We start from the raw sequence: 24367 nt of genomic DNA, 5'->3' as shown, positions 1-24367 counted from the left end.
ATTTTGAGCGCGGTCTAAATGGAATGGCCCTTAGTGTAAAACGCAGACCATACAGCAGACTGTGGAAGGCAGACCAGGGATAGAAATGCAGACATCAGACTACAGAGTTTTTAACTGAATTGTGTTGCCAAATAATTCAGAGCTATCTGTAAACAGGCTAACTGGAGTGTTATTTAGGCTAAGCTGAGTGATATTCAGGCTAACTGGAGTGATATTAAGTTTAACCAGAGTGATATTCAGGCTAACTGGAGTGTAGAATTTCACTGTGATTAGCCTGGATAACCCTATTTATGGTCAGGACTCGATAATGGAAATAACACAATATATACTTAAAAAGTCTGTAGTCCATAGTCTATGTTTTACCCAAGTCTGTGGTCTGCAGTCTGCCCTTTACCTTCGGTATGCATTTTACCCCCAGTCTGCAGTCTGCATTTAATACACTGACCGATATTCTGGCATCTTGCAAACCAGGATGTCACAGTTTCAAAGCAATGCCTGCTCCACAAATGACACTGATGAAGGATCTGAAGGTGCTTCCACTTCCAATTGCTTCAGGAATTCTCAGGTATAAAAATCCATCTGTATTGCACATTTTACTCCACGTTAAGTTGAACATTTGAGGTTTTGTTTTCATCCAGACATAGTCAATTGATAAACCGATAATTGATATCAGTCAGGGCTGTCATTAATTGCTGTAACCCGTAGCACATGTTAGGCTTAGTTTGCTTGATTTTCCATTGAAATTACCAGTGAAATTGTCTGTTGTTAATAGAATTCACCCACAAAGTTACAACATTTGCTACATGTGTGGAGAATAAGGCTACAAAAGACTAAAAACTTAAAGATAGCCCTGTCAATTGATAACAATCAATGTCAATCAATATCGAATGCCAATAGTAATCAATGAAAATCGATGAAGAAAAAAATGTGTCCGATTTAATTGTTATCGATGGCTGGTTAATTAACAACAATTGATTCATCAATGATTGGTATCAATTCTTATCAATCACTATCAGAAATTATTTTTGTCCCAATTGATAAATTGATTATGGGAAATTGCCAGTAAAGATATTTAGGATGCATTCGATAGCATGTGGATGAACGGACGTGCCAAGATCCTGCTTTAGAACCCCAGAGGACCTGGAGAAGAGAGTGATTTTAGATCATCAATAAAAATGCCTAAGATAAAGGTCTGTCTCGTGTTGTTTGTATGGGTAATCAAATGGTGATGAGTGAAATTAGGAAATGATTTTAAACGCATTTTGTCAAAATTCTTATAATTTCCTGAGCCTTTGGATATTAGGTAAATTGCTAGAAATATTTTGCAAAACATAAGTTAAATGATTTTTTTAATTTCACTCATCGCCATTTGATTACCTTGTAATATCGTGGACCGTGACAAAGAATGCTTACAATTGTGGGTTTTGATTTATTTGTTAATGTATTGAGAAATTTTTCATCAAACATTACCATCATGTGGTAATTTTGTCATTTCACATGTGAAATCAGCTGAAATTTTGTGCCAATTTGTCACCCTTGATATTAAAGGTATTATTTTACACAACAACAAAGCCATCATCGAATAGTCCTGAAAAATTGATATATGGTTTATGGTAAAAACTTATTGTCAACTTTTTCAATCGATGACGATTGATATTCCTGAAGATAGGAATTATCAATTTCTGTGAGTGTGATTGTTATCAATTAACTACACCTGGATTTATTCTTGACAGTTTAAATTCGTAAGTTCTGTTGTGTTCCTTTCTTCAATTGGTCTTTTTTTTTTTCTTACTGGATGTCCCAGGGTGTATTTGTCAAGAGGAAACATCAACCTAAGCAGAGAAAGAAAGACAAGACTGACGGCCCACACAACAAGCTCAGATGTGAGTACAACTGCTTTGAAACTATTGCTACAAGTCTGCATATAATCCTACTTTGCCCTGATATTTAGCTACACTGGAACTAATAAACTTAGCCATGAACATGTAAGTGTAAGAAGGATTGAATTAATTCTTTTCTTCTCAAGCTCACGTATGTTACAGTTTAAACTAATAATACTCCATATGGAGGGGGTAGGTGCTGTTTCAGTCTTGTTGGCACAAGCATAACACCGTGGCCTAAGAAAACTCTTGTTTTCAAGTTCAATAAGTCACCCAAAATCTCATATTAAAGCTGATCAAGGAATTATAAAATTGCTCCACTTCTTGAGAAAACCAAAGTTGCCACCACTCTTTTGCTGCTGAACTGCACTTGAGCCTAATAACTAGTCATCTGCAAGTTTGAATTTTGAAATTTTAAACATTAAACTTCCTATGTCTCAATTTACGTGTAATTGTCATTAAAATGAAAACTGCTCCTTCAAATGAGTTTAGATTTATCACATGCATCTCTAATTACCATGAGGTAATTATAAACATGAAGGATTCTTGAATCTTGGTGGAAAGTAGTCTGTTATTTATTCATTAACATTTCAGATGATCCCAGTAATGATGAAAAGATAACAAGTGATCCACACAGAACCATCTTTGTTGCCCGACTGGTAAGTGACTTCAGAGTAACCTGAAATAGTTACTGTGAGGTTGTGTTTCCATAATTAGGCAGTTTTATGTCCTTAATCTCAAATGCTTTTGCAAACTCAAGCCATTAAGGTAGGGTTTGAATGGTATCTTCTGACTCAGGCTTGTTCCTAGTCAGGTTTGTATTTATCAGGAACTTTCAGCTGAAGGTTTCCTAGACTCATTCACATCTAATTTGCATCAGCATATGTAAACATGAACTGTGTACTGGCAGTTTTAAATGCTTTTGTTAAAAATCAAGGCAAGAATTGTAATATGATGACACAATTATAATATTGTGCAACCATGATATATATCCCCATAGCAGATTAATTATCAAACCTGATTTGCACAGTCCATGAGCCCTTAAGTGGGCTAGCCATTAGATTCCTGTCACCATTAAGCCTGGCTCATAGTTAGTGGGCTCGCATCCTTGTCCTGATCAAGTGGTGCAGGTTTGAGCCCTGGTCAGGGACATTGTGTTGTGTTCTTGGGCAAGGCACTTACATGTAACTCTCTCAGTGCCTTTCTCCATCCAGGTGTATAAACAGGTACCAGCAAAGTTGATGCTGGGGATAACCCTGCAATGGATTAGCATACCATCCAGGGGGGGACTAAACATACTCCTAGTTGCTTCATGCTGGTATGGAGACTTTCCACACCGCACAAGCCATCCAATCAGCAAGCAACATATAATATCACCATAATGTTCGCCCGGAATGCTACTTGAGGAGGGTCTTGAAAACATTCAGTCCTTAAGGTCAATTTAATTCAAGATAGTTGTTCAAGACAACTAACTAACATGGCAGGTCGAGGATCACAAAAACACCTTGTGGTCTGATACATTTAACTGTGCATGTACGCACTACAATTATGTAATAAAATCGTCAGAACACATAATATTACCATATTTGATTTTCAATCTTTCATGTGGAATTAATCCTCCAGTGTCCATCATTTTAATTTTCATGTGGATTTGATACCAACTTGCTTGCCGTAGAGACCATGTGCAATGTTACTTTGAACCACATTCAGTGCTATATAATGAATGCTTTTAATACATTTCATTTCATTTATGGTATTGAACTCATAAGGTTTCAAATTATCTATCTAAAAATGTGACATTTTTTTTTCCCCAGGACTTTAACACAACAGAAGAAGCGCTGTTTGAGACATTTGGAAGGTATTAAAACAACTTAATACCTTTTGTTTTGTTGATGATGATGATGATGACGATGACGATGACAATGACAATGACAATGATGATGATGAACAACAATGAAATGAAAAAAAACTATTGTTTTTTTTTTGTGTCAGTTTCTTTAATCTCAGGTTTCAAACCAACCTTGAAAATATGAGATTCTAAGAGACATTTGTTGTCAGCCTGATCTTCCAAGACTCTTGTTTGAGGGCCTGTTTACAAGGAGAGAGAGTCACCCAAGCAAGCAGGTTACCCTAGCACTCACATGTTTCCTCTGTTTTCTTTGTTATGTTTACAAGGCAGCCAGGGTTACCCGGGTAGGCTGGTTACCCTTTCTGGGTACTAGGGTTACCTTTGCAGGCAGGTTAACTTTTTCCCTTGTAAACACTCCAGGTAGGGTTAACCCGCCTATCCGGGTTATCTTTCTCCTTGTTTCCAGGCCCTTTAAGTGAAACCGCGCATTAAGTTGTCCCAGGTTATACGGTTACCTTACCTGTGAAATTTTGCTTGCAAACGCGGGCTATCTTTTGCCCTCCAGCTAGGGTTAACCCGCTCACTAGGGTAACCCTCCATCCTTGTAAACAGGCCCTAAGAAACAAAGAGCATTGGCCAGAACTTATCATTTTTGATGAACCTGTTCTATGCTCGATTTCTAAAGTGATTTGAATGTACTGTTACTTCCTTAAATTATACAGATACGGATCAATTGAAAGGCTTCGATTGGTGAAAGACGTGAAAACAGGCAAATCTAAAGGCTATGCCTTTGTTGAGGTAAAAATGATGTGATTTTCAGTTACCTGAATGGATTGTATCCATTCCTCAAACAAGACATGATTTAACCAAACAGCTCTTGTAAATTAAGTTTCCGTGATGGTGTTCAATAATTTTTATCTGGGCAAGTAAATTTCAATATGAAAAAAAATGTGCACGGAATGTTGCTTATCTGAAAGAACTTATTCAGGAGCTAAATTTTATCCCATACATATTATGTATACAAGTTATGTAGGTGACCAAAAAACAAATTAACAGGCGTTGAAACATCACAGCTGTGCGTTTGTCCTAGAGCTCCTTACTAGCGAACGAACGTTAAATTCAGTGGTGTTCGTGATATTAGTTTTCAGATGACAGTGAAGCCAAGAGAGCCTTAAGAGAAGTTAAAGATGAAAGGCTTGTGGTTGATGGAAGACAGGTTTGCCTAAAATATCAACTTTACTCCTTAGAAGTATTACGCAAACTCAAAACTCTAAAGGACGTTTCTGTCAGTTGAGGCAATTTCCTTATCAATATTTGCCACAACTCATTTTCGGGACTTTACATACGGTGAGTCTCGAATTTGGAGATAAATGTTCGAAATCCAGACACCAAAAATTTTCGCAACTTTATTGTCTAGATCAAGGAAAGGTTGTAAAGAGCCGAAAAGAAAGAAAAAGGAATTTTGCGTTTTAATATTGAGTAGTTGAGAACATGGTATACAGACATACAAACGTCCTTCAGAGATGGCCTGACACATGTAAAAAGGCTCTGTTAGTATCTTCTGAGTACAGTCAAGCCCGTGACCTGGCTGATACCTGACGAATACTTATAATCTACATCACACCTTCTTCAGGTACTGGTTGATCGTGTGCGAGCTGGTGTGATACAGTCTTGGCTACCGCGTAGATTAGGCGGTGGACTGGGACAGAGACAAAAAGGAACACAGAGGTTTGTTTGGAAGGTGAGACTACATGAATGAACCTTCTCAAGGAAGGAACTAAGTGTTCTTGCTGAAAATGTGAGCAGTCTGTCACTGTTAGATTAGTTTCCTCTTTTGGTGGCTCAGATGTATCGTATTGAGTATTTTTTTTTTTTTTTATTGTTTTTCCTTTTTAAATAATGATGATGATGATGATGATGATGATAGTCATAGTAGTATAAAGCTACAAAAACAAATAAACAAACAAATTTAACGAAGATGCATAAAATACGCAGCTACCTCCTTCTCCTGATAAGAATGATTAGCGTCATTACTGCACATGCGTTGTACGTTTTTAATTAGTTCTTTACTATGCCGTCCGTTGCAAAATTTACAGAAAAGTGACTGAATTTGTAAAACCTGAACTTAGACAGTGTTTTTCATTTTCTTTGGTAACGTTTTTATCCATCTTTGAAAGTAACATTATGAATTAGTGCAAAGTTCTACTATGGTATGGAGGTACAGGTTGTAGTCTTCCTAAACTAAGCTAATAGAGCGCTTTCTTCACTTAGTTTCAATCAACTTGCTGTTTATATCTACAACAATTCAACCATGCTGTTTCTTGTTTTTTTCTAACAGCTTGCGTATTTTGGTGACGCGTCTCGCGTAAATAGCGCTGAAATACACCGGAAGCAGCAGCTGTGGCTAGAGTACAACAGGTTTGTAAACTTCATTTACAAGAGAATTATCATTCGAGACGATATTTCAAAGGGTTAATTTAAAACGCTATCCATTGCATAAATCACCTTCAAGTCGATAGCACTGCTGATTTTGTTAATACTTTAATACCACTTGGATAATGGATAACTGGGGCCGGGTTAGGCTTTTCTATATTTAGATTGTCACGCAACGCTGGATGAGCACAACGTGACATCGCAAACGGCGGTAGCGAAGGGGCTTAGAACCAGGTGACAAAGACCTTGTATAATTGCGTAGCAACTCGCTGCATCCTGATGACATCACTAACAACTCGCGGGTTTTCCTCTATTTTGTGATTGAAGAATTTCGTCCGGGACTTGTTTTGCGTGAATTCTTCCCAACCGTTTGACGCCAGGAAATGTCGAAAACTTTGCAGTAAGAGAGCTTGCTTTAAATCACTGAATTACATTTTTTCACAGTGGCTGTGAAAGATTTGATCATCTGGGGAAAAATAATTTCTCTACTTAAGGCCACATTCGTTTTAAGGGGTTTTATGCAAAATGTATGAAATCTGGTTACGAAAATTTTCCTTTTGATAAATTGGCTAATGAAAGCTATTCCTAATCTTGTTTAATAACATAATGTCGTTCTCAACTTTACGCCTGTACATAGCTGTAATTGTTTATTTTTCTTTGTCCTTTTTTTTTTTTTTCTTTTTTTACAGGCGTTCTATGAAAATATTTTCCTAAGAGGGGATACAAGTCGAATTATTCTTTGGGGAACCGTACACACGTGCACCTTCATGTAATCACTGTAAAATGTGTCTGTCTTCAAACTCAGTGGCGAGTTGAGATGCTATAGTGCAGTGGCTTAACACGAAGCAAGAATTTCCAATTGAGTAACCAGTGTCTTCAGTTGGGCCATGGTTGTACATTCTCGTCAGCAATGATTACCAAGGCTGTTGTTTGTGTCATCTGCCGAAGTAGCTCAACAGTTCCTCGAGGAAGCAACCTCCCGATCGATTTAAATGAACGATAGCAATATTTATCTTTTTATTTTTTAGACGATAATATATTTTTTAATTGTTTGGTTATCGGTCGAGTGCCCGCTCTCAGTGCCCGCCCAATCTGCAATAACAGGATTTTGCATCTAAAGCAAAACTATCAGTGGCCTTGCATACTTAAGACTTTATCATGGGAACCTTGCTAAAATTAACTATAATTGTTCCCTCAGGCTGTACTCACACTGATATTAACTGTTTACCTTCAACCGGCTCTATGAATTGTAAACAGACGAAATCCTACTCCGTAATAGTTTGAAATCGCCACGCCAATTAATAGTCTTTGTAAACATATTTTCAGTTGTACTTGTTTGATGTTGAAATAAATTCGTGGTCAGACACTGGGGCAGTCCAATTTTAGTGTTTAGCTGATTAAGCCCTGAAGGAATGATACATTATTATTCAATGAACTTTCTTGATAAAATATCGTCAGAATCTTCAGAAGATGAATGTCCAAGTCTATGAAACGTTTGTCCTTTCACGTGATGTGATTCCACCACTTTCAAAAGTGTTCATGAGTTAACTTTTATTTACTATTGAATTTTTAAAGGATTCAATACAATTATTCATGTAGTTGTCAGGAATGGCCTCCGGAGTCAATTATGTTTGAAGTTTCTTTTGAATTCACCTGCAACTGTCGTGCTTCAAGTGCCTTCTAGTAATGATATCAAGCGGTTTTTTTGTGTACAAAGAACTTTACTCTGAAAGTGTGAGCTACTGGCAGGCCCAACTTTTTTCTTACCATTTTCCCTCGCGCACTTTTTTCTCATCACGCTCAACGGACTAAGAAAACAGAGGGGTTCCTCGTAGTCTTGTGGATGGGTTTACGCTCCAGCCGAAACAGCAATAATAAGTCAGTTTCTCTCAATGGTATCAAGTCTTTGACGTCTGAAGATTCAAGCACTTGACCGCCAAGCGCAAGAAATTGTGCGATAGATAATGAAACCATTTCTCCCAACTTGGTGGCTTCTGTCTACCTTCATCAGAATTTAAAAAATAGGGGGGGGGGGGGGGGTCGTGATCAGTAACAACCCCCCTCGTTTCCTCCTTTTTAGCTCTCACGAAGGTGAACAGAAATCACCGAAAATTTAGTCAGACCAAAACAGATCGTATAAAGAAATTTCTTTTCAAAATGTCTTTAACCAATCGCAAATTAGTTGTAGTATGTAGAAATTGAATGTTAATCTTTATGCAAATGTTGAACTGTTGAGTTGTAACTGCATCCAGGTGTGAAAAGTATGTCATCGAAAATAGAACAGAAGCTTCCAGTTGTGAAAGTGAAATGACAATATGCAAATTTATTTAGCGTAGGCCGGTTTGAGTCTCCATAACTTGTGGAGTGCATCGTCGTTTGAAAGGTAAAAATACGATAGAGGTTTCTTGCTCTCGGATTTATTGCATTCCATATTTCAAAACCATAAAGTGACTGTTAGTTAGAGGGTCTCTTTATTTCCCAAACGACGGACGAACAGGAACTGAACTGGAGTGTGGGAAGATCTGGCAGAGTTCCACTCGTTTGCCTTGGCGTAGTTAAGACTGAGGTTTCGCTCATCTACAGTGGCACAAGCTTATTACTTGCAGGTGCAGTTAGACTTACTTTTTAGAGAAACCAGTACCTCATTTTTAGTGTACTATAGTTTAGAATAATAGGTTTGTTTAGGTATCAAAGGGCGTTTCATAAGCGGAGTGCAGTTTACTCTTGTTCGCCAATTGATTATAACGGATTACAACGAAGGGCTTCCTTGGAAATTTTCCGACAAAAAGGTGTTATATTTCAGTGTTGGAGACAAATGTTTCGGGTCGGTCGTGAAAAAAATGGCAATTTTGGCGAGTGAAATTTGAACGCTTCGAGGGGTATAGTGAATAACAGGTGGTGTAGAATGGTAAATATTGAGTATTATGGATGGTAAATAAGTACTGATACAGACCGTTGCAGTAAAGGTGATAAATGACTTAATGCACTTGTGATTGCTTAATTCGGCGATTTCTACAAAAGCAGTCCTTTGATAATTCAGTGTCGGACAGAACGCGGAAAACCTCCTTGCGATGCTTGATTAAACATGCCTCAGAGCACGCGGGAAACTGCTTAATACAATCAGCACTTTAAGCTCAAGAATAATATCTTTTTTAATTCTGCCTAGAAACTTTACTAGATAAGTAAAACCGCCTTCTTCACGGAAAAACACCCAAAATAACTTTTGATCTTCGGTTCTGTGTATGATAAACACGCTAGCGGTTTCCAAAACAAAGAAAATTCACAAAAACAATTTTCACGCTGGTACCACAAGCGGCACAACAACTTTCTTGTATCATGCGGGCAAGCAGCTAACTTTAGCAGCTGAACTTTAATATTCACTCACTGCTAAATATGATAAATTAAGGTTGCGATGTCCTTTCATTCGAAACCGAATTGACTGAAGTGGCTCTTGCATAAGACCGCAAAGTCCTCGCTTCAATGGGTTTCTAGCTGAAATGACAAACTTTTATTTGATCATACATTAGAATTGGGGTAACGATTCATTATTAATGATTCTCGTGCTTCCTTTTTCCACGAATATTTTATTTAAGACTCAGTCCACGGAGTTTACACAAACTTGAGTGCCAAACAACCATCTGCTTCAATTGGTTTCTAGCTGAAATGACAAAATTTTGCTTGATCATACATTAGAATTGAGGTAACGATTCATTATTAATGATTCTCGTGCTTCCTTTTCCACGAATATTTTATTCAAGACTCAATCCACGGAGTTTACACAAACTTGAGTGCCCAAACATCATCTGCCTTGTATACTATTAATCCCAGACGTCCTTTGAAATGGCTTTTTTTTAGGCCGTCTCACGCACCGTTGGTCTCATTCAAAAAAGGTGATCACATGGTGACAAACAATTGTTGGCGTGGATGGCCAAAATTTGCAGCACAGCGTTTGCAAATTCCTCAAAATTTCCAAGTTCAAGGTAAATCTTATCCATGCGATGGATTTTGCATCTATTGAACTCTTCTCTGTAACTAATCCTGGATTGCATCTTGTTAGAAAGTGCGAAACTCGACCGAAAACTTACAAACAAACTGTGATCATGAATTCGTCATCACGCGGTCGCTTTTTTTGAATTACGTGAATGAAGCCATTTCAAAGGACGTCTGGATCGTGTTTTTATTTAAAGGAGCTCAGTCACGGCATTTTGAGGTATTTGTGCCATGTACAAAATTGCCTTTAAACTGACGGAAACCTGGAAATAATCTCTTTAACTAAGATACAAAGACACTAAAGAGATAATAATTAACGAAGGAAAAAGGATGGTTAAAGATGGAGAAGAATGACACGGATTACAGAGCACGAACCTGGGCTAAGCTTTTCAGGATACGCTGACAAACCGTGACGAGGCTCCTTTAACATTTGAAAATGATAGTTCTCTCCTCTCATTGTCGTGTGTTCGTGCAGGTCTATCAGCATTAGCTGTTCGAAGTTGCTTGGGCTTTTACATGACAATAATGATTAAGTTGCCTAGTTCACTGTTGGTGCTTAAAATCGCCCATGTCTTACGTTTCCAAGGCACTTTCGGAGTTTAAACCTGTTTCGAAACACATGGGCAATGTTATATAAGTCTCTCTTTATTTTTCTTTTCGAACTTAAAACAGCTCCTTATAAACAGATGGATTGAGGTGCAACGAAACAACTAATTTTTATTCTTATTAAAATTACGATTTACTCCACATCATATTTTCTTCTTATTGAGAATTCATGTGAATGACGCAGAAGTTCTAATTGACCATTATCATAATAAAGATTTCAAAAGGTCTTCTCCAACTCTTTAGTCAAGCTAATTCCCACGATTGTTTAGTCGTCCATCATTATCCTCCGTTCGTTTACGCCAGCAATCTTCACGACAAAGAATTGAAATTCGATGCTAACTGAAAGATTTGCAGGTTCTCGGTATGTTGTAAATGCCGAGAAGATTCGAAAGCAATTGCCACTCTAAAAGGAAAAATTAAAAACGCGTTAAAATTTCAAAATTATTACCGGTTCATCATGCACGAAAAATTGATCCTCTGAAAATATCGCCGCACCGAAAGTAGCTGATGACTCCATGGGTAACTTGACTTGCTTTTCAGAAACAAATTCAGGAAATAATAGATAGAGAAACGAACCGTACTACTCTGATCTATTTACATGAGAAGATTAAACTCTTCCAAAGGCAATTTATTATTCTGTTGTGATGTATCAGTGAAAACTTTTTTCAATAAGGTTTAAGTTTTAAATAACCGAGAGTAGCGATTTCCCGAAAGTTGCTTCCCAACTCTGAGAGTAGCGTCAAGAAGAGGCTTCGGTTGCTTTCGAAACTTTAGGATATGCATTTAAAACAAAAAACAAAAACATTTTTCCCCACAGCTATTTGTGTTGTTTTTGAAGGATTACCAATGAAGTTGCTTCGATCAAACTTGTGTATATTTTAGGACACCAGCACTATCGTTAGCATTTCAATTATCTGTCAGTTGTCTTATCAACAGAAACATGGCCACCTGCTTTGCATTAATACTGCGATGAAATTTATACTCGCTTGAATATGAAACACTACCTTAAAAGTTTAATTAAACCACAAAGTTTTAACTTAATCCGCCCACTTAAATTAAGCGGATGTACTAAGAACTCGAAGCGAGTCACATGCGGTCGGTCAGTATTACGCAATTCAAGGTAAGGCCTCATTTTTGAACTACAAATTTAAATTTAATTTTGTTGTTAGTTCGTAACGAATGGATACGTGTGCTTGCTGAAAATAAACTCGCTTTTAAACATCCACGGAAGCTTTGCACACTTTTTAATAGGGGAACTTTAATTGTGTTGTAAGTTTATTCAAAACAAACGCACCTTTGTTCGCACAATATGTGGTAGGGTTTTTTCTAATGGTATTCCTACACATTGTGTTATTTTTGATATGCAACCTGCGAGCGATACCTCATCGATGGACGAAGGGTCTTTTATGGTGTTTGAAAATTTCGTTTGCCTTGCTTTAATTCAGTATTTCCGTAGAAAGTTATGTGGTGCTACTGAGGCTTTCCAACGTTTATTTTCACGACGAGTAATCGTTTAGGATATACAGAAACGGCTGGAGATGTTTACTACAGCTGTGCGTCGGTAGATTTCCATTTGGCATACATTCTCAAATTACGATAGCTATTAATATGTTGTCTCCTTACTTGAAAGATTGGTGTCAAGTAGACACAACATTGTCAAGAAAATTATTAAGGAAGGGGATATTAACGCTCTTGATGTGACAGTAAATTCTCAGAACGAACATTGAGATAAATTTATGGAAATGTAAAGGAGGTTTTACAGTCAAACTTCTTACCGAAGTACTTTTAAGCCGTCAAAGTCAATCGAAAAAAGGTAGGAGAAGAAAGTTCCAAGATAGTACAGTATAGATATTTCATATATTCCCGATATCTTTGTCGCAAAAAGAGTATTTGTGCTACCAGTGGTGCATGCAAATGCTGTTTGTCTCAGGGTATTGTTTAATATTCTAAATTTATTGCTTGGTGTAGGTCCTAACTGTTTTTCCTGGCCAAGAAACGAACAAGAGTATCAACAGCGCGCTTGAAAATGATGCAATATCGAGGCCTTCTCTTCTTCATAGTTTTGGTGTCTCCAATTGCTGGGCAGTTCACTCTACCATTTCTTTATATGCCCATTAAGCACCTCTTTCCGAACTTTGGAAGCGATCTTAAACATGAGAAAGTCACCGCTGAACACGTAAGGATTCTGAAGGATTGGTCTTTGGAAAAAGCATACTCTGAAACTCTTGGATTTATCTTCAATCAATTAGGATCGACTGGTTTTTATAACTTTGATTTCACTCACGCAAATCTAGAGGACTTGAACTATCAATGGTCTTATGAAATTCCGCTTGATGACATCAACAGCTCTTTCGTAGACCAGCACGCTGTGTTGACGCCAGCGGATTACCAGGAGGAACTTCTAAAGTTCACCAGTGAAAAATTCCATTTCACTGTTAATAACGTTGCATCAAAACTAGGAATTCCGGCCATCAATCTTTCCAACTCCTATGACCCAGGCGACTGGGAGACTGTTGTGCATGCGATGATTGAGGAGAGCACTCCGGCATTCAGAAAAATGCTTCAGCTTCCCTCGTTGGATTCCTTGGCACAACTGGTGCAGAAAGAGCCCCAGGAACTTCTTAATGTCAACCTCAGCACTTTCGAGAGCCTAGTATTTCCTTTCCCTCCGAAAAAAGATATTCTCGACACAAACACAACAGCCCTGATTTTTAATTCATCCGGTGTCACAGAAGATTCCTATGCCGACAGTACGCTAACGAGAGTCTTAGCAAATGCAGAAATTAATCTTTCTCTTCAGCAATTTGCCATTTTGTACAACAAAAGTGACGAACAAGCCAAGACAATCGATCGAACAACGTTGAATCAGATTTATCATATGTGTGACATTTCAGTCGAAAGCATCTTAGACATGACTCTGCCCGAGGCGTCTGGAAAAGTTTTTGGATCAGTAAACCAATCGCCACCATGCCCAGTGTTGATAAATATTAAAGGAAAACCTATTTCATCTTTTCAAAGCGACTCTGTGGTCATCACTGAAGATATGACTGTGTTGGAAATTATTTTCGCGGTGAGCAGCCTTCCATGGCGTACAGTCCATTGGGCTTTAGATGCCTCATTGTCTGAATGGGAATATTTGGACGCTGTTACATTACCCCACCTTGCTGAAATCGCTGGACTTCAAGTAGAAAGTTTGCATAACGAGTCAGTGAGCGAGTCAGTCAAAGTTATCTTTTCCCTCAGGGAAAATAACACTCTAGACAACAAAACGGAGACCTATCGTGTGTTCATTAAAGGTGTACTAAAGGAGGCATTCAATTTGTCACTAAATGAAGTGGCCATTTTGAACGAAGTACCTGAAGGCTCACTTCAAAATGTCACGTCGACTGTTTTGTTCAGAAGCTTTCTTAATGCCACTGTCATCCACTTCAAACTGAATTTAAGTGAAATCATTACTGCTGTACAGATGACCGAGGAACAATTGTTCAGCTTGCCAAGACAAGAATGGAATAACACGATATCTCTCATCGTTGATGCTACCGTAACGATGGAGGCCGCCAAGCTACAAATGCCCATCCAAAAATTGCTTCAGTTGCTAAATGTTACCTCTGATGAGTTGTCTATCACTCAGTTGAAGGAGTTGATAAGAAATTATATCCAAGACCTGAAGCAAAAAAAAATGAAGTTTGAAAATGATCCTATAAGCTGGTATTTGGCCAGCAATTCCATCTCGGATGCTGATTATCTCAACACTTCAGTTCTTAACCTGTTGTTATCAGCGAGTGGTTTCAATTCCGAGGAACTGGAACTGGTTTACGATCTTAATTCAAATCAAATTTTTATTCTTGGACGGATCAGGTTCAGCGACTTACCTCGATTTTGTGGCCTCGACACCTCCGCTAACAAAGACAGGATCGCACACAACATTACAGAAGAGCTGGCTGGGATTAAAGAATCTCGCGCAGCCTGTAAGACTACGAGATTTTATGTCGAAGCTCGACACAGAAACATGTCCTATTTGCACTCAGCTTTCAGTATCCTTGCAAATTCAAGCATTTCTTTTGTGAATCTCATTGAAATGGTGACAGAACTTCCATGGCGACAAAATATTTGGGCCTTTGGACTGAAGATGGAGTATTGGACGGTGCTCTATGTCCTTAACCAAGACACATTCAAGGAGGTTAGTGGCATGTCCGTAGATAAGTTCCTATCAAGAACACTCCTACAGATATTTGAAAGTTCCATACAACTACAGAATGAGAACAATCAAACTCTTCGCGAGAAGGTGAATCAAAATCGAGTTCCAACGTTGAACATTCTTTATGAGGAATTCAACACAGATGAAGACGAACTTATCCAGGTTTCTGGGATAAGTAAAGCCCAATATGACGTACTACCTGTTATTGAAGTCTTCGCATATGTACTTCAATACCTAGTTGCCAAATTTAACGTATCTTTAAAATCGTTAGAAGCGAATTTGAATTTGGAGCCCGGAAATCTAGAGAAGCTCTCACCAACTGAGTGGACAGAGCTGATACCGTTTGTAAAGGCAGAGGTCATTCGAAGCGGACGGCAGCAGCTTGGTGTATCGCTGCCCATTTTTGCAAAGTTGTTGCAAGAAACCAGTGACAGCCTTCAAAGCTTAACACTTGCTCAGATCGAGTTAAAATGGGACAACGTCTTTGCCAGACTACTAAAAGGAAAATCAGCTATGGAGAATGAATCGATCCTGCAGATCACAAATTCTATTGGGATTACAACAGAATCTCTGCAGGATGTTACCGTTTTAGAATTCATTGAAAATAGGATCAACCTTACAAAATCGGACCTCCTGTTGCTCTACAACTTCAGCTCAATCGGAATTGAAGTGCTAGAAAATTACACTTTCATGGAACTTCCAGTCTATTGTGAACTCTTCAACGCTGATCTCTTCAATAAACTGCCACATACAATCACAGTTTCAATGCTGGGACACGACAACGACACGACATGTAGAAAATTTGCACTGGTAGTTGCTGCAGCGACTAAAACTGTCGACGAATTGGCTGCGAAATTCAACTTTGAAGTGAAAAACAACATTTCCATGTTGACGATGTTTCAAGCTCTTTTCCAGCTACCGTGGCCAAAGATTGCGTGGGCTGTAAACGCCTCATTAGTCGACTGGCCTGTCCTTGGTGCAGTATCCCTGAATGATATAGCTAACCTAACCTCAGAAACTGCAGACAGCAAAAGGCTTGTCAAATCCTTCAGAGAGGTAATAACAAAGCTATTAGACCTTCCAAGGAATTCGCCAGCGTTTATATCACTTTTAAATGACTATAGCTCCGAACTCGTAAACAAAGCATCCAGTCTTTTTAACGTCAACGCACCCCTGATCTGCGATGACTGTAACATTCTGGACATTCTGTGGAATTCACTCACGCAGCTCAATTCCCAAATCGATTTTGACCCCAATATGCTTCCCAGTGAATTTAATGTCTCTCCTTTCGAGTTTAACCTAACTCTTCCATCACGGTGGTCTTTATTGGTGCTTCCAATAGTTAGCGACGCCTATTCAAAAGCTGCCGGAGCCCTTGGCATGGACCCTGATCGTTTGTCGACTCTCTTAGATGTCTCAGCTGAGGTTATAAGAAACATGTCTTTGCAAGGTTTCCAAGATCTTCTAGAACGCTCTATTACGCCGTTAATCGATGCCAAGACTTCTTTGATGAGTTCGTCTCTACTGAACCTTGCTACTGCCAAAGGGACAAATTTGACAGTGCTGCAAAACGAAAGCATATTTGATGTCATTGACTTACTTCTTAGTGTTCCTATACAGAATGTTACCTTTATCTTCAACTGGACAGCACAGCAACAAACCAAGCTTAAGAGCTATACTGTGGATGACATGCTTTACTACAGGGGAGGAGGATTACAGGGCCTCGGTGATGAGACCCTTTTCACTTTGGCGAACTTCATCTTGACGGAGACACTGCTCCCACCTACTCCGTCACCCCCAACCCCGGCTCCATGCAAACGAGGATTAACCAGAGTAAGCAAAGACACAGAGTGCACAGGTAACCCTGTTTTTAAGGAGCATCTTGCTGGGCTAACCTAGTATTGTCTAAATATTTATTTTTGAAAACTGAAATAGGGTTTGTAAAATGAAATTCTTTCCTCAGTCATTAAACTGTCAAGGAAAAGGTAGCTATTAAGCATTAGTTGAATAACAGAAGACTTCATTTACCATATCGTCCTTCGACGTACTTAGATTAAAAACGTGTACGTAGCTCACCAGCAAAAAATGAGAAAGGGCGCTTGTCATAGAGTTTGAAATGAACCGAAAGTACAGGACCATGCTAACGGCAAACTGATTGGTACCACTTTCAATTTGTAATCACGAGTACACCTTAGCAAATTTATAATTCTCTTGGTTCCTAGTGATAACACCTAATCATTTACTGTCATTAAGTAGCAAGTGGTAATATTCCTTGCTGACTATATGTTATTAAATCAAATTTTAGTTTTGAGAAATTGGTGTCGGATGATATAATCAAGGTAATACCCCCAAGTCGACGATTTTCTTCGGTCTTCCAACCAATGGATGTTGAATGCTGTTGTGAATTTCAGGGCCCAAAGCAGACTGATCATCGAAAGTAACTGTGGGTTTAATATTCTCTGAATTCACAGATATAAACGAGTGCAGTTCTGGACCATGCGGAACAGAGAGCCTGTGTCAAAATTACCACGGTGGTTTCGACTGCGAATGCGAAGTTCCTGGCCATTTCAAAGTCAACATCAATGAAACGTGCAAGCGTAAGTTTTGTTGGAGCTCCTAAAACCCACGTGTTATTCGTTATTCTCCCGGTATTACAACATAGCTGTTTTCTTTGTGTACTTTACATCCTTCATATGGTCGTACAATAGCAAGTCCTGGGGATGATGTCAGATCTATCGTAGGCAGATAATAAATGATTTTTTAGTACGTCAAAATCTATGCATTGGTAGGTTTTTACAAGACTAGACTGAAACAAACAGTAGTCCCTATAGCCTAGAGTCGTATGGTTTAGTGAGTCCAAGACGCCCTTTTGGATTTCACTGACTGGATGATCCTGGAGATCAGATTGAATGTCGCTAACTTTAGTGTTGTAAAAAGTTTCCCTTAGGAAATTGAACTGTCGAGAGACTAATTCTTAATTGATGAGATATACTTAATTGTAACCTGTCTATAAGACGCGAATTTTGTGGAAGCACCAACCCCATGAACATAAGTTGCTCGTCATTGCTAACCATCTTCCAATTCCACCTCTTTGATATTTTTTAATGGATTATTTTGTCTCGGTATCGAAGGCAATGTGTAAATTGCAAGAAATGACTCAATATGTTACTCATAGCTCCTTTTTAGATCAACCAAAATATATCATAGACGTTTTAGTTCAATTATAGATTTTACTTAGCTACCTAACTCAGCTGAACTGACTAACCCACAGACTGAACGAAAACCAGTGCTACCGACGCATTCCTTGTGCTGAGGCGTCACCTCTATGTTGCAATTGCTCTCAGTTTCACTCTTTTCATTTTCAGCTTGCAAGACGTTTAGAGGCACTCTGACCATTACAAACAAGATATATCAACTGTCTCATAAGGACAAATCAAAGGGGACTTTCTTTGATTTCAAAGTGGAATTTGAAACCACGGTAAGCCTTACCACCCTAGATGTTACAAGTGTTTGAACACAACTGATTCTCGGCAGCAGATGTCGGACACGAGTTGTGTTTTTTCTCGTTTTTTCTCGCTCTCAGGAATAATGTTAATATATTCTTTAACAGGGAAAGGTAGTTATTATCCATGTTTTACGGTAGGTTTTAATGTTTATGCGTTTCATTTGGTTCTGTGTAAGTTGCCCTTTCTAAGTAAAACTTTATTTCTTTTCTGTCAACTGTTTTATTCAAGGTAAACAAAGAATTCCAGAAATCATCAGTTGGGCAATATTACTATGGATGTAAAGTTAACGAGTTAAGGTAATAGTAATTGTTCTAAACAGGTTCCCAATTTTGAAGTTGACTCTTTTCTGTGTGTAGGGGGAACTATTTAGCGTCAGGTTTTCCGTTCCGAGAATCACTTGCACAACTCCGTTTCGTGACTTTGTTAAACAAGAAATACGTTTGTGAGGCATGTCACGAGCGCGGGGAAAAGAAAAAAGAGCCCTAGAAGGGGTTCAAATAGCCTGGCTCACCTTTGAGTCACGCGCGCGAGCGGCGAAGAGCAGAGGGATCCGGCGGGAAGAAGTCTGGTGAAGAGGCGCCAAGTCACTTTCTCGTCTCGCTGCTTCACCGCTCGATTTCCCGCTCGCGCCTACGCCGTGCGCGCTTGTGCTCCAACGTGAGCCTGCTCGCACGCTAGGATTCAAACCCATGCCCTCCCAGATACCACTACGGTTCTTTTGGTATGGAAAAACGTCGTTGAATGGCGATGACTGACCAACTGGCTTTTTGTTTTCCATCGGTTAGAAACGGTCTTCTATCTTTTACTGGTAGGTGGTGTTGCCATCAGTTTTGCATTGCATCACCTACGCTTATGAATGTCTAGAACACCTCACTACAGACGACCTGCTTTTCTTTCCTTTGTCATGCAAGCGAATCACCTTGGACTCTGGGGGAACTGAAGTGTAGCATCTCGGATTCTGATCACCTTTTGTTTGTTTTTCCACTTTCTCTTTATAGAAACGGTAGTATCATCGTAGATTACCTAATTTTTACGAGTCCGGAATACACTGGGACGCCTCAGGATTTAAGGAATGCATTGACAGAGAGATTAAATGATTCACGCCTTGGTGTCTTTGCTGTCAAAACTCCAGTAATCGAAGGTAAACTTATAGGTTCTGTCGGTCATACAGTGGAACCTGTCAATAAGAGCACTGGCGGGTCCCATAAACGTGGGGAGGTAGCGGCTGGTCTTTATACTTAATCGTATCTTTTTGATAAGTTATCCAAGTTTCTGAGGGTTGAGGCGACTTCGAGTATTTCTACTCCACCCTGGATAGAATGCTAGCCAAACGCCGGGTTACCCCTCCAGCATTAATTGTCTGTACCTGGGTGGGGAATGGCACTGCAAGGATAAAGCGTCTTGTTCGGCCGAGATCACAACACATGACTCTGGTCAGGCTGGAGCCCGGAGGTCCTGCGAGCTAACCATTGAGGCACTGCGCTTCTCTTTGCAGTGAGTGTGGGACAATCCTGACGACAGTTGAGCCCAAGACCTTACGCTTACTCTTTAATTTGCTGTGTCGACGTAACTCATCAAAGAAACTAGCTTACCCTTTGTTCGGATAAAAAAATGGTCTTAGCCAGCAAACCTTTTTCGTATTGAAGTATTGTTTTGGAGCGAGGTTCCATTACAAACTACTAAAAACTCTTATGTAAGAGATATATTGTTTTGTATTGTCTTATTTTAACTCCTTTTTTTTCCAAAGATTTTAACGAGTGCGAGACTCACCAAGATGACTGCGGTCAACATGCGACTTGCGTGAATACAGAAGGGTCATTTGACTGTGAATGTGACGATGGATATGATGGCGATGGTCGTTCATGCGAAGGTAATCACTAAGCCTGTGTAATACGGCGGAATCGGCGGCTTAACCATAAAACCAACGACTCAGAAATTAAAAAATAAATAGGCTCCCTTGATGTACAATGGCCTGTGTTGCATAAATTTTGTGAAAAGTATGCGCTAATAAGGCGCCATTCTTCCACATCTGTTTAATTTACGTTTAGGAGTGTAGACGTTTCACGCCCTTAGTCAATAGTTTGACACGTAATGCGGGTTCATATTTGACGCTATTTCTTGATCTGATATGGTAAAATGACGTAACAGTGTAATAATAAATTGTTTTTTTTTTTGTTTTTTGTTTTTTTTTGACAGCCGGATTTTTGAAAACCATGTGGTGGACGGTCATCGTAGCCGCCTTCCTTCTTCTGATAGTCGTCATCATAGTTGTGGTTTTGGTTATAAAGAGACCCAAACCTTCTGGAAGGTAAGACAGCCATCACCCATCAATCAACCATCATGTGACGTGTAACGTCATACTTAATGCTAATTAAGTCTCGACATCAGGTCGAGCTTGCCTACTTAGTCGAGCGTATAAGACTACTCTGGCACACTGCAGCTTATATTATGTTGGATTTCCATAGAGGCCACCAGGGGTGAACCTTTTTATTAACCATTGTCATGAGCAAAGGGAGTCTATACGGTCTACGGTTTTATATATGTGTTTTGGAGATACATATCTGTACTGTACATTTCAATTGTTATTCAACTATTTTTGCCCCTTCCCCTCGCTCTAAATTTAAAAAATGTTGAATGAGCGAACTAACGTAGTTCAATCTTTGTGAAACAAGAATGAATCGGAAGGGAGAAATGAACAGAAATAGTGCCATAACTCTTTTAGGAAGTTTACATTTGCAAAACCTCCGGATTGGAAAGGGGGTTTTTAAGAGCTTTAACACATTCAAAGCATTATGTGAAAGTGTCTTCGTATAAGCAATATCAGACTGGTTGAATGCCTCCTTACCATTATAACTGACATCATCAATACTGTAATGAGCTATAGCAGAAGCATATATGCTTCTGGTTATAGTCAAAGCACAATTGAATAGTAATTCGGCAACAGTTAACAAGGTCAAAGAAAGAGTTGGAAAAGAAACTAAAACAACAGGTGCAAGGAAACTGTCTGTGGTCTCCTGGCAAAGAAGCCTTCCATGGCAATATCGATTTCACCAAAAACAATTTCCACCCAAAAGCAATAACTGACGCAAATATCACAAGCGAACAGATTCACGGGTCTTACCGGGAACATAACACAAACGCTTCGACCACCGAGTTTCGACCTGGACCATCTGATTCGGTGATGGAGACTTCCACGCCTTTAACCACTTCGCTCAAAACTATCTTTCTAATATATAGATACATTTTTTTTTTCATAGGTATGGCCTAGATACAGATGATTCACTACAGCCCAAAGAGCCAAACAGACGGAACAGTGAAGCCAGCAGGATATCGCATCCACAAAGTGGCGATGTTTACTACAGGGAAAAGAACGGCGTGTCGAGGCCAGGGACAGCGCAGGGCCCCCAAGACCAGGAGACAGGGCGACCCCATCCCCCGCATTTTGTTGATGACGAAGACTTTGAGCCAAGCGGCAGTATGAGGGCTAAGACTCCATTTGAATTGGCGGTCGAGAAGAACGCTAGAAATGGTAACGCGTATGAAATGGTTGAGAGCAGCAAGCAGTTTCATTTGTCTGAATTGCCTTCAGGCGCGAGCGGAGAGGTCAATTCCGCGTTTAAGAATTAGAACTAAGAGTTAAAACAGAGTGCCAAAGAGCGATAAAAAGACAACCCAAGTAGGGGTCCCTGTCTTGTGTTCGAGCGAGTGCTCATCGTCGCTTCGGACACCGGTTTCTGAACGACCGAAGGAAATTGCCGGCAGAGATTGAAATCTTAGGTCTTGCCCTTAGTCTGCATCTGTATCTTATATCAGTCGAACATAATCAAAGGGTTGCGAGATTAAACTAAAATGTTGCAAATGCATCAATGTTAATAATTTGTAAACAAAGATCGTTCCCACTGACTTTCAAGAGGTAAAATTCGCCATTTCAATATTTACCTCCAATTTAAATTTCTTTGACCCCGGAAATCGGGAATTTCCCGAAACAATGTACTGTGCACTATCTTTTCCTCGGATTCAAACTGAATAGTTCTACCTTCAATAGTTCCAGTAGGCAAATGGGGAAGAAAGAACCGTTTCTTTGGAAAGAAAGTAAAGCTTTGTAAAGAAAGTTTGAATTGCCCATTTCACGAGTTCGCGTTTTTGTGCGGTGTTACTGTTTTTGCCCGAATTGCACTCCGGGTAGCTTGCTGAGTAGTGCGGATTCTTCTCTAGGATGACGTTAAGATAACAGTTTTCGTAAAATTGAATTGCCCTTGCTAAATTTAGACACCGACTTCTGACAAGAACTCATGAAATTTGCGTGCTCTGTAAAAAGTAAAACTTCAGGCTGGTCTCTCTATAACCAGTAAAAATTAAACACAGGAAACCAATAATTTTCCACAGTGAGATATTTACAGGGTATAAATAATATTTGTTACTTGTAACTACTAACATTGTTACTTAAAATCAAGAAATGGTGAAGGGTCGCACATTAGATAATTTAGATAAAACGATCAACCGTGTGAAGTTATAACCTTGACATATCAAAGAGTAGTGGAAAAACTTTGTGGAAAATTTCAGAAAATTGTATATAATGCAATCTCCAAGTGTGAATTAAGTAGCTATATCCTCCCAATACACGGGCCATGGATATTCTTTTACAATAAACGCCACAAAACCATTAAAACAACTCCTTCATTTTATTAAGACCCTTAAAATTGGACAGTTTTAATTGCCATGAAATTAGAAGATGGATATGGTGGTGAAAGAGGTTGCTGATCATTCTAACTGCGCGGAGTGTCTGGTTGACACGCAAGAGTTCACGCGAGAAATACACTTCAACCCCTGTTTAACGGTCACCCTCGGGGAAATGGAGTACAAACGGCGGTTAAATTTGAATAACCCATATTTATACACCTTAGCCTCACATTCATGTGAAAACGCTTTGTTTAGAAACATGAATGCGACGCTAAGGATGTATAAGTATTGCTATTTATATTTAGATACCATTTATGCAAAGGGTCAAATGAAAAGCCCTCATCGGGACTTTGTTTACTGGCCACCAAACAGGGGTGTCCGTTTAATAGGTGGTCGTTTAGGTTGCCACTCATTGGTAGTCGGCTATCTATTTCGTTCCCCAACTACTAATACGATTTGAACAGAAAACAGAATTGAACGAAAAATTGTTACTTACATTTCTGAAGTGAAACCATCAGAATTACCCCATTTCACAAGAGTAAACAGCTTATTAATTCTACGCTCTGCATTGAAGCTGAACATGGAAGCTCCATTAACACCTTGCAAAATTAAGACTTACACGTAGTTTCTGGCATTAAATTTTTACCATTTCATTAGCTAAACAAGCTCAGTCGATGTGAAAGGTATTGCTTACAGCAGCAATGTTAGGATAAATATCACCAATTTTACCATGTACAAACCTATCCTTAATTCTAAAGGAAACTCCAAAAAGAGCAGTATATCACTAAAGAGGTGACAATAGACTTAAAAGGAACATGGCTATGACTGAGGGAGATTGAGATGGATCGCGAAAAAACGAACTTAAAAAAGTTTGAGCAACGTTTACTTGACGAAGTCACGCAATGCGTCTCTTGCGTGACTATCCCTAACGTAGCTCCTTTAGTTTCTGTCCCAAGTGATTACGATTCAATCTCTCTTTATAATAATAAATGATTAAATTGATTAGAACAAAGAGAATCGTGATGGGAAATCAAATTCAGCGAGGGGAACGTTTACAGTTAGGATTGGAATACTGTACTTTATCTTCGCGCGAAGGGGGAGTGGGCATTTATGTTATATTTGGGCAAGAATAGAACCTTTCCCGCATTCCAACAAACAATGGCGCCAAGTCGAGGCCAGGGTGGACAAAAATACAGCAAATTTATGAAAATGTGCACCCCAACCT

The 24367-nt window shown here is 39.2% G+C and overlaps 2 protein-coding genes across 3 annotated transcripts; both read left to right on the top strand.

Annotated features, from left to right (window-relative positions):
• Positions 1 to 471: 471 nt before the first annotated feature.
• Positions 472 to 7528, top strand: LOC149115888 (uncharacterized). Its single transcript, XM_089285332.1, has 9 exons — positions 472 to 565; positions 1805 to 1883; positions 2475 to 2539; positions 3695 to 3738; positions 4452 to 4527; positions 4871 to 4945; positions 5363 to 5470; positions 6068 to 6147; positions 6852 to 7528. Exons 1-9 carry the CDS (start codon positions 473 to 475, stop codon positions 6874 to 6876), a joined length of 645 nt encoding a protein of 214 aa, XP_089141458.1. The 5' UTR covers position 472; the 3' UTR covers positions 6877 to 7528.
• A 660-nt stretch (positions 7529 to 8188) lies between these two features.
• Positions 8189 to 23134, top strand: LOC110053906 (uncharacterized). 2 transcript variants are annotated; one of them, XM_089285321.1, is made up of 10 exons: positions 8189 to 8545; positions 8660 to 8768; positions 12727 to 16814; positions 17428 to 17553; positions 18322 to 18434; positions 18691 to 18758; positions 19461 to 19603; positions 20210 to 20332; positions 20659 to 20770; positions 21720 to 23134. In XM_089285321.1, exons 3-10 carry the CDS (start codon positions 12785 to 12787, stop codon positions 22087 to 22089), a joined length of 5085 nt encoding a protein of 1694 aa, XP_089141447.1. In that variant the 5' UTR covers positions 8189 to 8545; positions 8660 to 8768; positions 12727 to 12784; the 3' UTR covers positions 22090 to 23134. The 2 variants fall into 2 exon arrangements, with proteins under 2 accessions (XP_089141447.1, XP_089141448.1); XM_089285322.1 differs by having other exon boundaries at positions 8625 to 8768.
• Positions 23135 to 24367: the final 1233 nt, after the last annotated feature.

The sequence above is a fragment of the Orbicella faveolata genome, unplaced genomic scaffold (genome assembly GCF_042242905.1).
Source record: "Orbicella faveolata isolate gen_17 unplaced genomic scaffold, um_ofav_v1 contig_13, whole genome shotgun sequence".
Taxonomy (NCBI): Eukaryota; Metazoa; Cnidaria; class Anthozoa; order Scleractinia; family Merulinidae; genus Orbicella; species Orbicella faveolata.
The sequence above is the reverse complement of the archived record's forward strand: the minus strand, read 5'-3'. Positions and strand labels throughout refer to the sequence as shown.